This window comes from Grammomys surdaster, unplaced genomic scaffold, assembly GCF_004785775.1.
Source record: "Grammomys surdaster isolate TR1022 unplaced genomic scaffold, NIH_TR_1.0 126271, whole genome shotgun sequence".
Taxonomy (NCBI): domain Eukaryota; kingdom Metazoa; phylum Chordata; class Mammalia; order Rodentia; family Muridae; genus Grammomys; species Grammomys surdaster.
This window is the reverse complement of record NW_021621071.1, coordinates 5,036,132-5,051,611: the sequence shown is the minus strand read 5'-3', so window position 1 is coordinate 5,051,611 and position 15,480 is coordinate 5,036,132. Positions and strand designations below refer to the sequence as shown.

At 39.9% G+C, this 15,480-nt stretch overlaps 1 protein-coding gene across 1 annotated transcript in view; it reads left to right on the top strand.

Annotated features, from left to right (window-relative positions):
- Tbc1d15 (TBC1 domain family member 15) overlaps positions 1-15,480 on the top strand; it is a 51,627-nt gene that overhangs the window by 20,932 nt on the left and 15,215 nt on the right. The window contains exons 5-11 of the mRNA XM_028759104.1: positions 787-997; positions 3,780-3,882; positions 4,987-5,184; positions 6,174-6,302; positions 6,752-6,855; positions 8,488-8,582; positions 12,141-12,257. Of these exons, the coding sequence (XP_028614937.1) occupies positions 787-997; positions 3,780-3,882; positions 4,987-5,184; positions 6,174-6,302; positions 6,752-6,855; positions 8,488-8,582; positions 12,141-12,257 (957 nt within the window). The remainder of the gene's footprint in view (positions 1-786; positions 998-3,779; positions 3,883-4,986; positions 5,185-6,173; positions 6,303-6,751; positions 6,856-8,487; positions 8,583-12,140; positions 12,258-15,480) is intronic.

The following is a 15,480-nucleotide window of genomic DNA, read 5'->3' as shown; positions in this document are numbered from 1 at the left end:
ATCTAATGAAATAACACTTTAAAAAGTGTATATATATTTTTAGATTTCAGAGACATTATATTTCTGAGTTAAATTATGAAAGCAAAGTAACATATTAGAAGGTATAAGTAAATACTTATAGTAAGAAAATACTTTTAAAATAGTTTTATGATTTCTTTTAAGAAGTAATCTTTAAGTTGCTTGTTAACAGTTTGGATAGTGTTCATGGGTCTAAGGTTTCATCTTCTGCAAATTCACTGCAGATTCAGAAATTCATGCAGATTTTATGTAATTTTGGTTTGAATTGTGTTCTTGGTTTAGTAGAAACTTACCTGAGTGGGGCTGGTTATGTGGGGTCGTTGGTGGGGTGCTTATCTAGCAAGTACAGTACACAGTGTCCTGAGGTTAATCCCAGCACCAACTAAGCTGGGCATGCCGTGTGGCACATGCTTGTAATTTTAGCTTTCCAGAGTGGGAGGCAGGGGGATCAGATGTTGAAGGTATCCCCATTACATTGTGAGCTTGGCGCTAGCTTGAAAGACATGAGATCCTGTCTTCCTTCACCCCATGTGGTTCTACACTGCGTGCTGTATTTGAATGTGTTGATAATCGGATCACTCGTTTTAAAATTAGTTCTCTTTAAGAATTGTTCCGTGGTCATTTCTACCATAGGTGAAAACTGTAGCAATATGAGTGTACTGTGTGTCCCTGGGTTAGACGGATAACTACTGAGCAAATGTGATGAGCACTCTCAATACCTTTAAAAAGATTAACAAAGATATTTTGCCCCATTTTCTTGTTTTTAAGATGCTCCAAGCCATAGAAATGGGAAAAGCAAATGGTCGTTCCTGTTCAGTTTGGCAGACCTGAAATCGATCAAGCAAAGCAAAGAGGGTATGGGCTGGTCTTACTTGGTCTTCTGTCTAAAGGATGACGTCATGCTTCCTGCTCTGCACTTCCATCAAGGAGATAGCAAACTACTGATCGAGTCTCTTGAGAAATATGTGGTGTTGTGTGAGTAAGTACCACATTGTTTTCTACTTATAAAGTAGGAGTGTTGTATTAATCCCATGGCAAACTGTACTTGTCACTGAGGGTCAGTGACCTGAGGACACAAGGGTGCAAGTGCACACGGTGGGGTCAGCAATTTAGTTTCTGCATTAGTGATCGAATAGCATTTAGTATTTTGAACCTAAAACTTTTTTTATCAATTTATTAACCTTTTCCATTTTAAAATACCATTTACATATTGTCGTGCATGTGTGTACCTGTGACTGCATTTATGCAGTGGCATTCGTACGAAGGTCATTGCTTCTCCCCTTCTACTGTGAGAGGCCCTGGGATTGAACACAGGCCGTCTAGGTTGGCAGCAGGGGCCTTTACACTGATCCATCATGCTGTCCCAACATATTCTTTTTGTTTGTTTGTTTTTTAAGGGAAAATTAGTCCAATATTTTTATATAATTTAATGATGATGCCTCAGTAATTATGAATTATGTTTTCTTAATTTACCTTTATTCAGTTTTATTTTAAGTATACAGTTTTATATGTAAGATTGGAACTTTGAGTCAAGCAGTTCTTCCTTTTATAAAGTTGTAAGTTGGGAAGCAAGGCCCTCTGACTCTGCAGACATTCTGTCTCTCTGTTCCTCTGCCTGTCGGCACACAGTCCCCTCTTGCTCTTGTTCTCAACAAGCACCGTTTAGGGTGTCCCTCAGAAAAGGCTGTCCTGATCACTGGATACTCAGTTGTGAATGAAGCAGGCTTGTTTGTGGGCCTCTAGACGGGATGTCATGAGTGAAGTGACGAGTGAGTGACAGCAGTGACAGTGAGATAAAGGAAGTGTGAGGCCGCCATAGATACGAGGGAGCTTTACCTAACATCCTGAGAGGTTGGTGAGCGAGCAAAGAGGACCTGCACTAGCCATCAGGGAGTGTACAGTATTAAAAAATGAAATACTTAGAGAAGATTGTGTGGCTGATGCTTTTGATGTAGCTACATCTCCTGTGGTCACTTTAGGGGTCACTGTGATGCTTTGGAGCTCTAGAGCTGGCTGACCCCAGTAGCTGAAGAGTGCACATTTTATTCCTTTCCTACAGATCAGGCAGCGCTTTTATTTTCTAAGATTTTAAGTGACTTGATGTACTTTACTGTTAGAAACAAAATAACCCTGCACCAGTAAATGCTGTGCTAGAAGGAACAGTTCCTACACTTGTACAGCATCTGCTTTTCGGGTGCACATTTAAAAGTTGGCCTGTTGTAAACATGACTTGCTAGAAGAGAATCCATGGCTCTGCATTTTAATCACCTGCCCTAGTTTCAGAAAAACATAATGAATGAAAATGTAATATGTTTTAATTGCCTCCTGTGGTGGTTTGTATATGCTTGGCCCAGGAGGTGTGGCCTTGTTGGAGTAGGTGTGTCACTGGGGGCATGGGGTTAAGACCCTAACCATAGCTGCCTAAGACACCCCCCCACACACATACACACTTGATTGTGCCACAGTGTATTAGCTTCTGTTGTCTTTCAAGGTTCCAGTGTTGTTTATGACCATGTTGGGAAAAGATCCTGTTTTGGATTTCATATCCCCTCTAGCATTTCTGCTTTATCCTGTTATGTTAGAATCAAGACCGATAACTGTTATTAAAGATCTTATCTCAGACATTTGTAATAAACTAGAGATGTATTGGAGCAGAAAACATTTAGTTTTTATTTTAAACATAGAACATTTATAGATTTATTACAGCTAACTTACTAGGTCACAAAGCAATAGAAAAAGACTGGTTAGTCTGTCTGATTCTGTGGAATTAAGTGTTTGGAAAGCACAGTGTTTAGTCTGTGGTTATTAAGAAGTCTGGGAAGAGACTTGTTCTTTGAGCTTTAATAAGAAAACTAGAACTGTATGGTCACTGAAAATATATCCGTGTGTGTGTGTGTGTACACTTTTGTATATATGCATGTATAGTTATGGTTAGCATCATTATCAAAGAACCTTCATATCTTGTATTCTTAAACGTTTTGTATTCTAATACTAACAAGCTGTGGAGCAAATTTGGAAACCAATTCAAATTATGTTTCTTATTTTGTATATATCACATACTTGAATCCTACAGTTTGTTTTCATTTGTTTTTATAGCAGAGACATATATATTGTAGACCTTTCTATTGTAAATTTTATCTATGGATTCAGTTTCATGTAACATAAACATCTTGGCTTTCCCTTGAATAAAATCATGAAAATATCTTTGTTACATTCCATTTTAAGATTTAATATTTTGAGTGGAGAAATGGCTCAGTAGTTAGAGAAATTGCTATTCTTGTAGTGGACCCAGGCTCTGTTCCCAGAACCCACACATGCCCACTCACAACCACCTTTAATACAGTTTTTCAGAGGTCTGGTGCCCTTTACCAGGTACATATGTGTCCTGCTACATACATGTAAGCAAATGCACACACAATAAATTTTTTTTAAAAAAAGCTGGATAGTGGTGGTGTACGTCTTTAACTCCAGCACTTGGGAGGCAGAGGCAGGTGGATCTCTTGAGTTCTAGGCCAGCCTGGTCTACAGAGTGAGTTCCAGGAGAGCTGAGGCTACACTGAGAAACTGTCTCAACAAACAAAAGAAAATTTAGTATTTCATGTTTCATAAAGTTTTATAGTTCTAGGTATTTTCTAATAGGACATTTATTTATACTAGGAAACTTCTGGAGCTAGAGTTTTTTTTTAACTCATTAGTAATTATTTAGGCGATACTGAAGTATTGTGGTAGTAATTTCTAAAAGTTTCTGTTTCTACTTACAGATCACCACAAGATAGTAGAACACTTCTTGTCAATTGTCAGAATAAGAGTCTTTCACAGTCTTTTGAAAATCTTCTTGATGAACCAGCATATGGCTTAATACAGGTAAGTTATAGTCCATAGATGTATCCTTTATCTGTATATTGGTTTGAGTCTATCGTTTGTATTCCTCATCTCCTGCTCTCAGAGCCCACAGAATGAGCAGGCGTGTGTGATGTTTATGGCACGGCACTGTGTAGTCTTACAGAGTAATAATTGCTAGTAAGCCAGGTCTGCTGAAGTAAGACAGCAGACTAATTGTTTTTCATTCATGTGGAGGATCACAGAGTCAGATATTTCAACTTAATGATTAGTTTAGAAAGCAGTAGATAATGTGGATATTAGGATGTATCTGATTCTTCAGAGTGTGTTTAGCTAGAGTCTTGCTTTTGGCCACTCACTGAACTCGTGCAGGACCCCTGATAGTTGTCAGCGCTTCAGCCACTTCTGCACGTGCCGGAGTGCTTACTAGGATTCTGGCACGTTGTCTTGACTTTGGCCGTGTAAAGACTAACAGCGTAAATGGAGAGTTCAGAAAGGAATAGGACAAGAGGATCTTCCCCTTAAAGAAGTTCTTCTGAGTAATTATTTAATAAACAACTGTTTTTGGTAAACGTAAGTTAGTAGGCTTTAGAAATACCCCTAGGACGAGACATAAGGAAAACTTTGCTGTTTTCAAGACACCTCTGCCCTAGAACTGTTTTTTGACATGAACAACTAATATAATTGGATTAAAACATCAGCTCTTACCCAAATAAATGAGCTTTTAAATTAATCTAGTGAATATTTTGTGTTAGTGTGGTAGTGCACACTTGAAGAAATACATCTGTGTATTTTTTTTTGTGAAGGCAGGCCTGCTAGACAGAAGAAAGCTGCTGTGGGCCATTCACCACTGGAGAGTAAGCCCTGTGCACACTGTATGCAGCTTGAAGCCGGCAGAGCATTTGTTGATCAGCAGTTCAATCAGTAGCATTAAGTTGTCATTTAGTGTGCCATTTTAACTAAATGATTTAAATTTAGAATTTCTTTCTAGAAAAACCCCTAAGATAATCATAGAATACTCTGTTTTAGCTCTGATTTCTCTCCTTTGATTTGCTTTTTTGCCACTTGCGTGATAATTTGTTCCTTATTCTTTTAATTAATAATGCTAATATTTTTTCTACTACATAGAAAATTAAAAAGGATCCTTATACAGCAACCATGGTAGGATTTTCCAAAGTTACAAACTACATTTTTGATAGTTTGCGAGGCAGCGATCCCTCTACACATCAACGACCACCTTCAGAAATGGCGGATTTTCTTAGTGATGCTATTCCAGGCCTGAAGATAAATCAGCAAGAGGAGCCGGGATTTGAAGTCATCACGAGAGTGAGTGGAGATTCAAGTAGTCTTGTTCTTAACATTGCAGTAGAAGAACGCACAGTGAATATAAGAGAAAATACAAAGAGAAAAGCAAGCTCCTTGTTCACGTCTGCTTTCTGCAGCCCACTCACACTAGCTGGGCTTGCTGATTCATTCTCACATACTGTCTCTCATTAACGCCTCGTCTTCTGTCATGGCTTTTTGGGAATAACAGAGAAGTTGTTTTGTGGAGTGCAGAGAAGTAAAAGGAATGCTGAGTTTGCCCATTGCCTGTTAGGTTTGTTTGTGATTTGCCCATTTCTGTGTAGGTACCAGAGGCAGCTTGACGTGACTCGGGGCTCTGTTCCCCTTACAAATCTTTACTAAGTAAGGGAGATGGGCTTGTGCTTGAATGAAAGCAGATCTTGATATAATGTTCAACAAGACTTTAGAATTTGCTGCAATTTGAGGGTTGCTCATCATTATAAAACTAAAATTTTAAATTGTAGAACTTAATTAAAGGCTTTATCTTTAAATAGTATTTTAAAATTGCCAGCGTCTATTAATTGAATAAAAACAGTAGAAACTGCCAAGTGGAGCGAATGAATCATGAATCAATTTTGAGAATTGCAAACCTCAGTTTGTAAGAAAAGCTAATTTTAGAGTGTGATAGTGAAATAATTATATTCTGTTTCTTTTTAATAATATACCATTTGATTCGAGGGTTTCATAGGCTTGATGTTGAATGATTTTTACTTATGTAATTGAAGATACAATGACAAAACTATTTGAATCACAAATACTTTCAGTCAGTGCAGTCTCTGAATTTGTCCTGTAGAAGGGAGATGTGTATAATGCTGCCTAGTCAAGCTCATGAACTTAGACCTGGAAAAGGAGGAAGGGGAGGAGCAGCATACAGCTCACACCTGAGGAGCTGTGTCTTAGGAGTCTGTATTGTGCCTTCATTTCATTTACAGATGTATGAGAAGTACTCTTTATTTCTCTTCCTGATGTAGATTGATTTGGGAGAGCGACCTGTTGTTCAAAGGCGGGAACCAGTGTCCCTGGAAGAATGGACCAAAAACCTGGATGCTGAAGGAAGACTCGTCAACGTAGAGAGCATGAAGCAGAGGATATTCAGAGGGGTACTGCCTGTGGTTGTATCAGGGTTGTGGTGGTTGGTTTCTTTTTCAGGAAGAATTGAGTCTCGTTTCTTTGATGAAAGATGTAATAACGTGTCTGTATTGAGTGGAAGAGTGGGGTGCTTACAGCGCCTGAGTGTTCAGTTTGTGGACGTCCATAAGTCTAGAGAAGAGATTTGTTCTTACTTTGTTATGTGGGCTCCATGAGGAGCCTTATGAGAGTAGCATTGTCCTCCCCAGTATGGCTGACCTTCCTCCTCAGCCTGCTGTGTGCTTACATCGTCGGGGCCTAGACACAGGAAGCAAGATAGCATTCATTGAATTATTTTGGGATATGAAACTTAGCTATTAAGTTTCCCATTTATATTCAAGTTTTGTGAATATATGTTATTGGTTTTTTTGTTGTTGATTGGTTTTTTAACTAATGTGATTAATATGAATACTTTCTTCAGGGTCTTAGTCATTCATTAAGAAAGCAAGCATGGAAATTCCTCCTGGGTTATTTTCCTTGGGATAGTACCAAAGAGGAAAGAACTCAATTACAAAAACAAAAAACGTAAGTAAATGGATGCTTTGTATGTTTATCAGAGAAACTCCTGTACCCCACCCATACAAATTAAATTTTTATTGGAAGGTTTGGAGTAGACCAGGAAATGGGAGGACAATTAGATTTCATTGTTTCAATTTAAAAATTAGAAGCAATGTAATTATTTCAAAGCAGAAACACTTATTTAGAAGGATCTAGTTATAGTTATGCTTGTGAATATGTAAACATGGTAGAATATCCAAGTTTCCTGTGCTGGCTTTGCATAAACTCAACTATTTAGATATCCATTAAAGTATATTATTCATTTCTATTGGTTTTATAATTCAGTTATGAAATTGTAGAATTGGGTTATATGTGTATTTGCTCTTTATGTTACCTGTAAGTTATTTTCATGTGCTTGTACAATGGTCACATAAAAGAAAGCGTCTTTTTTTTTTTTTTTTTTTTTTTTTTGGTTTTTTTGAAACGGTTTCTCTGTGTGTAGCCCTGGCTGTCCTGGAACTCACTCTGTAGACCAGGCTAGACTCGAACTCTCGAACTCAGAGATCCGCCTGCCTTTGCCTCCCAAGTGCTGGGATTAAAGGCGTGCGCCACCACCGCCCGGCAAAAGAAAGCGTCTTTATTTATTATTCTTGTAGAGAAATACTGCTAACTTCCCAGGCATTTTTAATGTCTGATTTTCAATCTTACCTTTGATTTTAAACTATTTTCAACCATTATGTGCATATTAAAAGTCTTTCTCCTTTATATTATCAAGTTTTCTAGAAAAAACAGTAGGAAAACAACTTTTAAATTGGGTTTAAAAAGTTATTTGAATTTTTGTTTATATCTATTCAAGAACTTTTGTGGCTCAAATATTTAATAAGTAGAATAAATTTAGAAATCATTTTAGGAATTGAAGTGTGTTAAAGTGTGCCTAAAATGCCAGCAGCTGAAGTTCAGCCATCTGTTTTCTGTTTCACCTGTCTAACTAAACACTTATGAAACACTTCATGTTTGTAAACGTACCACCAACGTCATAAAGAGTCTGCTATACTATGTATACTATACTATGTATGTATACTATATGTATACTATACTATATATACTATACTATGTGTACTATACTACATGTATACTACACTATATGTATACTATGTATACTGTACTGTGTATACTATACTGTGTATTCTATACTATATGTATACTATACTATTTGTATACTGTACTATATACTATACTATGTATACTATACTGTGTATACTATACTATATATATACTATACTATATGCTATACTATGTATACTATACTATGTATACTATACTGTGTATGCTATACTATGTATTCTATACTATATGTATACTATACTATATGTATACTATACACTATACTGTGTATACTATACTGTGTATACTATACCATATGTATACTGTACTATGTACTATACTATGTATACTATACTATGTGTACTATACTATATGTATAATATACTATGTATACTATACTATATACTATAGTATGTATACTATATGTATACTATGTATGCTATACTATGTATACTATACTATGTATGGATAACTCAAGTAAGCAGTGTCACAAACACAAGGCTCAGTGGCGTTCCAAGTCTCAGTGGTGTTCCTGGTGTGCACTGTCTCCTACAGTGATGAGTACTTCAGGATGAAACTGCAGTGGAAGTCTGTCAGCGAGGCACAAGAGAAGAGAAACTCACGCCTGAGAGACTATAGAAGTCTGATTGGTAGGTTTCCATACATGATAATATTGGGGCTCAAAAGTAATCTGAATTGGGGGGTGCGGGGAGTATACATTTATGTGTAGTCTAGCAGGCCTCTCAGTTTAGCCTTTGCATATTTAAGTACTGACATACTATTCCAAAATATGAATTAAGAAAAGATTATTTTCTTATTTTAAAAGACTTATTTTTCTTTTATTCCCTGTAAAAGTGATGTGCTTATTGTCAAAAAATTAGAAACTGTATTATATAGATCCAACTGGTTCTGAACGCTGAGATTCTCCTGCCTCTGCCTCCTGAGTGCTGCTGTGTACCACCATGCTGACCTTTACTTACTTTAAGTGATTTTATGTGGGACATTTTTGAATTTGAAAATAGAATATTTACCTGTGAATAACTAAAACATACAGTTTTAGCACTAAGACCATTAGACTTAGTTCTGGGATACCTGGCCCCTGTGGTAAAAATAAAATTTAAACTATTGAAGGCTGCTTAGATTATTCTATACACACCTACCTGGCCTGTCTCAGCTCACAGTTGGTTTTAGAGAAGCATTAAGAATAAGAGTGGTGCTGGGTGGTGGTGGCGCACGCCTTTAATCCCAGCACTTGGGAGGCAGAGGCAGGCGGATTTCTGAGTTCGAGGCCAGCCTGGTCTACAGAGTGAGTTCCAGGACAGCCAGGGCTATGCAGAAAAACCCTGTCTCAAAGAAGAAACAAACAAACAAAAAATCAAATAAAACAAAACCAAACAACCAAACAAAAACAAAAGAGTAGGAGTGGCTCGTTACATGGTTGAGCATGGAGTCCAGGTTAAGTACCCTTTAACTGTCTTTTCACGTTATATTTATATGATTTTTCATAATATTAGAACTTAGTTTCAAATTTTTATATTGAATTTCCATATGATAGAAATTTATAGGATCATAAATAAGACTTTTTTGTCATTACTGTAGCCACTAACACCCAGTTGTGGAAGAAAGAACTCTGTAAGTTAAGCTGAGTGTGCTGGTGTATTATGTAATCCCAGACCTGGGGAATGGAGGCAGGCAAAATGATCTGAATTTAGTCTTATAATACACACACACATGCATATGCACACACATACTCACACACTCCACAATACATAATTCTGGCCAGCCAGAACTACGTAGCAAAACTCTTGTCTTAAAGAGCCCTCTAAGTTATGCCTAGAAAGGTCAGTGTATTAATGAGTCAGGACTTCTGTGATACAGAGACAACTGCTGCCATCTGTTGGCCATAGTAATATCCCCCTTCCCCCACCCCCACCCTCCCAGGTAAATTTGGAGTTCTCTGTCATGGGTTGTTTAAGGATTCCATCTGAAGGCACCTACTGTTCCCAGTGTCAGTAGAAAAAGTGGTGATGGTCTGTGTTCCCTTCCCCTCTTGTTTGAACATGAAATGCTCAACCTGTGAAGGACACTAGAAGCTAACTTGGTGAATATTTGAAGGCTCGTTTCTAATGCATGCCGTATCATCTTCCCGTTACGTTTGAGCTGTAGTAGCTCTCATTCTTGTGCCTCATTCCTGAAAACTCCTGATGCTCCTGTCCTTGTCTTTGCCTCCCACTTAGCTTAAATCTCCCAGTGATTTGAATTAAGACCTGTTTTTGTTCAGTTTGCTCATTTTTAGTGGAAAATAAAGGTTACTGATTTGTTTAATCTGTCTAGGTATTCTAGTGGCTTTTAAAGCAGGCATGCACACAAGCACGAATGTCAGATAGGCGGTTTACCGGGGCTTACTGGTCAGCTGGTCTCACCATTTAGTGAGGCCTGGGTTCAGTGAAAAACACTGCTTCCAAAAAGGTCCAGATGGAGTGATGGAGAAACCCTTTGGGGTCACGGATGCGCATACCCCATGTATACCTGCAGACATGTATTCATGCATGCACACCTCTGCACAGGAGGCTATAGGCTTTGTGGATCATAAGGAGATGGATTTAAGTGTAATGGAAAACCTGGAGCACTGTAAGAGTGTATTATTTATATTTGTTTTTTGTTGCTATGTGAAAATGGGTCATATTAAGTTATAGGTAGGAGTAAGAAAGCTGTCTAAGATATAAACAGGAGTAAAGAAGCTTGGTTAACAGGAGGTAGAGTCTAAGTAGGAGAGAGATGGTGGTAGTGCAGAGTTAGAGGACCCGTGGTGTTGGTAGAGTTTACAGGAATTTTGATGTATTGAATATTTAGTGAAATAGGATGAGTCATTCTCTTGGCTAGAGAAACCAGGTGCTTAAGCGAGACAGTTACTCAGCTGAGAAGAGTTTTGAGCCGAAGAGTAACCTGAGCTGAGTTAAGGCCGCTCACGTTGGTGCCTGCAGAATAGTTCTAGAGGGGCAACAGCAGTGGGAGAACAGCTGTGTGAGGCAGCTACTAGTCCAGAGGAGAGGTGATGGCTGTTTGCCGTGGGAGACGAACAGCCGGCGGACACAGGTCTCCACAAGTAGACTGAAGCAGCTCTGGGGTTTGTCCTGCTACTCTGTGGTGAGGGGACAGCAAAGTCTAGACTTAATTTTCCGGGACACTGAAAGTTTAGAGAAGAGCCAGGACACCACCGTGGCTAGAGTGTAGTCACTGGGGGAAGGGGTGCGGTGAGTTGGTTTCTGTGTGTAGTTTGAAGACTTAGTGTTCAGGGTCAGTCAAGGCAAGGAAGGATGAATGCTATTTTTAGTGTGAGTGACTGGAGAAATGGAGTTGCTGTGCTTTTAATAAAGATGAAAAAAGCCAGAAGAGGAGACAAGTTTGTAAGGGGGTATTTGGAATTCAGTTTCCGAAAATAATTTTGAGGTATACCTTGGCTATTCACTTAATTAATATGTCAGTATGGAGGGACTCAAGTGCTAGGTGAGTTAAGAGTGAGGGATAAGTTTAGGGTCACTAACATACTGGGTAAGAGACTGAAATAGTGGTTTAGGAAACTAGATAACATTTGCTAACCAGGCCCCAGGACTGAAGGTACTTAAGGTACTTTGATTTACAAGTGGGGCTGTTATGGAGAAAGCAGGAAAAGAAACGGGCAAGAGAGGAGAAAGGATGGCACGAGACTGTGGTTTCCTAAAAGACTATGACCATGGTTCAGGGAGGGGCTGATTTGTCAAAAAGGTAAGGACTTTCTCTGGGGACAGTGCTGGAGATGATGAGAGTCTGATTTTAAGGAATGTTTTGTGGATTGTTGGGTGCGACAAGATCTGCCTGAGTTCAGGAGGAACAGGAAAGAACTTGGACACAGCACATGGAGGTTTGGCAGACTTCTCTAAGGAGATGGGGAGAGATTGGAGCAGCACACAGGTGGGATTGCAGAGGTCTCTGTGAGGATGAGACAGGCGCACGGTGGAGTGCTATGGACTGCGGTAAAGAAAAACTGACCAAGGCCACTCTCCACAGGTGGAGACCAGAGGACAACTTTTTATGGGAATTGGTCCTCCAGGAATTATTTCCTTAAGTAAAGCTTTACAAGAAGTAAAATTAATAAGAAATTCTGTGCTTGTTAGATAAAGCTTTATATAAGAATCTATTTTTTTTAAATATGTGATTTTCTTCTTTAGAGAAAGATGTCAACCGAACAGATCGAACAAACAAGTTTTATGAAGGCCAAGATAACCCAGGGCTGATTCTACTTCACGACATTTTGATGACCTACTGCATGTATGACTTTGATTTAGGTGAGTTTCCTGTGTCTTGATTTAAATGAAGACTTCTGTGTGCTTGCCTTAGAATTTCATGGGCTGACTTGGAAGTAGTAATTTGGAAGTGGTAATTGCTTTAGAAGCCTGTAAGGCTGTGACTCCACAGGCGAGCCCTGGGTTGCCACAGCAGTCACAGGGCACTTGTAGAGTTATTTTAATTTTTTGAGAGAATTATAGTGATACCTGCAGGACATTACTGTATCAGCTGAAATAGTTTTAGGGATTTGGACATTGCTTGCTATGTTTCCTTTGATGAAGCTACTTATTTTTTAAGGCTGCGTGTTTGGCCTTGCTGTGATAAGTAAATGTATGTAAAAACCAAGGGACACAGGTGAAGATGGTGATACTTTATGAACTTCCAGCTTTGAGAAGTTGTGAGAACCGGGCAGGGCTTGAGAGGTGCTCTGTTGTTGAGTGGACAGAAACACAGGCTGAGGTTAGCTACATTTTACCTGAGTGCTTTGAACCAGGGGTATTTCCGTTTCTTAGCTTTTTGGATTTGAGAGCTTATCTAGCAGGAGAGTGAAGCTGCTCAGATCCCCTGCACTGCAGAGCCTTCTCTTTTGTATGGAGAAAACTCGACTGTTGGCAGAGTAGTAAGGGAGAGAGCCGCCGGCCTCCAGGCTGAATGCAGCCAGGTCAGCTGAGTCCGTGCTGCTCATCAGTGGGGTACAGATGGAGCCAGCTCTCCCTCACAACAAACTTTGGATTTTGAGTGTGTACATAAACTTCACTTATTCCTAATCCGGAAAGCTGAAATATATCACAACCTGAAACTTTTAGCCCTTGGTCAACTATTTGGAATAAGTATGTAATAAATGGAACTGTTAGTTATTTCTTGAAGTTAGGAATATCTTGAAAAAAATTAGTGAGACATTAAAAATATGTTTGTGGAGAAAACTTGAGAACCATTGTTTATGCTTTTATCCTTTTGGAGAAAATACTGATCAGAACTCTCAGAGGAGTAGTGTGGATTATTCTGTGGGTCCTACCAAAAATGAGTTAATAGGACTGGCATGTGAAATGGGGAATCATACAGGGATGTGTCTAGTTAGGGTTTTGTTGCTGTGAAGAGACACCATGACCAAGGCAGCTCTTAAAAGGCAGACATTTAACTGGGGCTGGTGTACAGGTTCTGAGGTTCAGTCTATTGTCACCATGGTAAGGAGCATGGAGGTACACAGGCAGACATGGTGCTGGAGCAGCCAAGAGTTCTACATCTTGATCTGAAGGCAGCAGAAGGAGACAATGTCACACTGCATGTAGCTTGAGCATAAGAGACCTCAAAGCCCTCCCCATAGTGACACACTTCTAGTAAGGCCACACTTCCTAATAGTGCCATTCCATATGGACCAAGCATTCAAACACATGAGTCTTGAGTTACTTACTACCATTTGAGTGGCTCCCAGATACAGACCATCAGAAATAGTAAGTAGAGCTTAGAGTATCTTTGGGGGTAGTTGATTGGATACTCAGCATGTTTAAACTCAAGTGACCCTTGAATTATAAGTAACACTCTCTTCATTGCTTGTATTTCTAGTAATTCCCTTGGTCACGGTTCTCAAGGCATCAGGCTCTTCAGTGGCAGTATATTAAAATTAGAGAGCTGTAAATAAAATGCAAAAGTAGAGCCCGTCCTTCCTGCCGCTCCTACAGTGAGCATCCTACCGGATGATGGAAAGGATATGGAATGACTGAGGTTATCACGTGCTGTTACACTTGCACGCACGCACTAAACAAAGCATAGAAAGCATGTTGTCATGGAAGCTGCACTGTGCTACAGTATGTCACAGTATACCCTGCTGTCCACATGGCTGTACTGAAATGTTCATTGCAATGAGTTAGTGTTCAGGACTCTCAATACTGGATCCTCACTGGGACTCCTCTCAGTTATCCTGTTGTTGACTGTATCGTGGAGATCCTGCAGCTTTGGGTCAGCAGGACCAGCCCCTTCACAGGCCCCAACAGTTCACAGATGATGATTTGGGGTTGGGCCAACTCTGGATCCCGTGTCCTGGGTGGCAGCTGAGTGGTCAGCCTGCCAGGCTCTCCCTTATCTGCACCACCAAGGAGAGTGCTCAGCACTGTTCTGGCTAGGCCACCCAGCGCCACCACTGGCAGGAGGCAGGATCAGCTCTCCCACTCTTAGGCCCTTGGGGCTGGCTCCCCTGTGCTGCCCAGTTGAGGCACAGGGCCCACTCTCTCAAGTGCTGCAGCTTGCCAAGGGGCTGGGCCAGCTCTTCTGGGGTATATGTGAACTACTTGTTCACATAATCATGTACTATAGGGTCATGACGGAGAAGTTACTATACTGTCAAAGAAAAGGTAGTTTAAGAGACAGCTTTAGCTGCTAGGATAATAAGATAAAATACAGTTGCTAGCCTTAGTCGGTCAATACCAAGGGAAAAGGAAAAGCACTGGTGATTACTATTTAAAGGTAGGCTTTGTGGTTTATGTGATTTAGCCAGTGTGGTGCATGCTGGGGTGGTGCGCCTTTTCCAGTTCTGCTTTGCTCGTGGATTTGGTACGCTGCCCCTGGTCACTCTGGCCTTGTGACTTTTCTTTCCGGTATTTCAGTAATTTTTCCCTTTAGGGTTTCTTTGCCTGCCTGTCTGTTTCCTCTTCAGTGCCTGTTTGAATATGTGGATTTCACTTTCTTCTGGGTTATTCTTCATCTCTTCTTTCGTATGATGCTTTTGTACATCTTTTTAAAAAGCTACTTTTTATTAAAATTGTTATGTCATTTCCCTTCCCTCTGCTCACTCTAGTCCTCTGTTTCCCCCTTGCACCCTCTATAAGTCATGGCCTATTTTTCTAATTGTACTCTCTATATGTACACGTGTATGTAGAGAGAGAGATTGAATGAGTGAATATATAAATGCAGCCTGGGTCCATTCAGGGTTAGGTGCACGTGTGTGTGTTTAGGGCTGGCTACATAGTATTAGATAGCAATGGGGGAGGTAGTCCATGGAAAACTAATCCTCCATCTCTCAGTAGTCAGTAGTTGCCTGTTGTCTCGGGATGGGGGCCCGTTGGTGATGGGACCGTTTAGCATGTCATCTGGTGCTGACATGGTTGAGATCTTGTGTGATAGTCGTATTGTTGATTTCATGAGTATAGCTTCCCTGTTGCATCTAGAAGGCAGTATCTTGCAGCAGACTCCCTGGTCCTCTGGCTTTTAGAACCTTTCTGTCTTCTT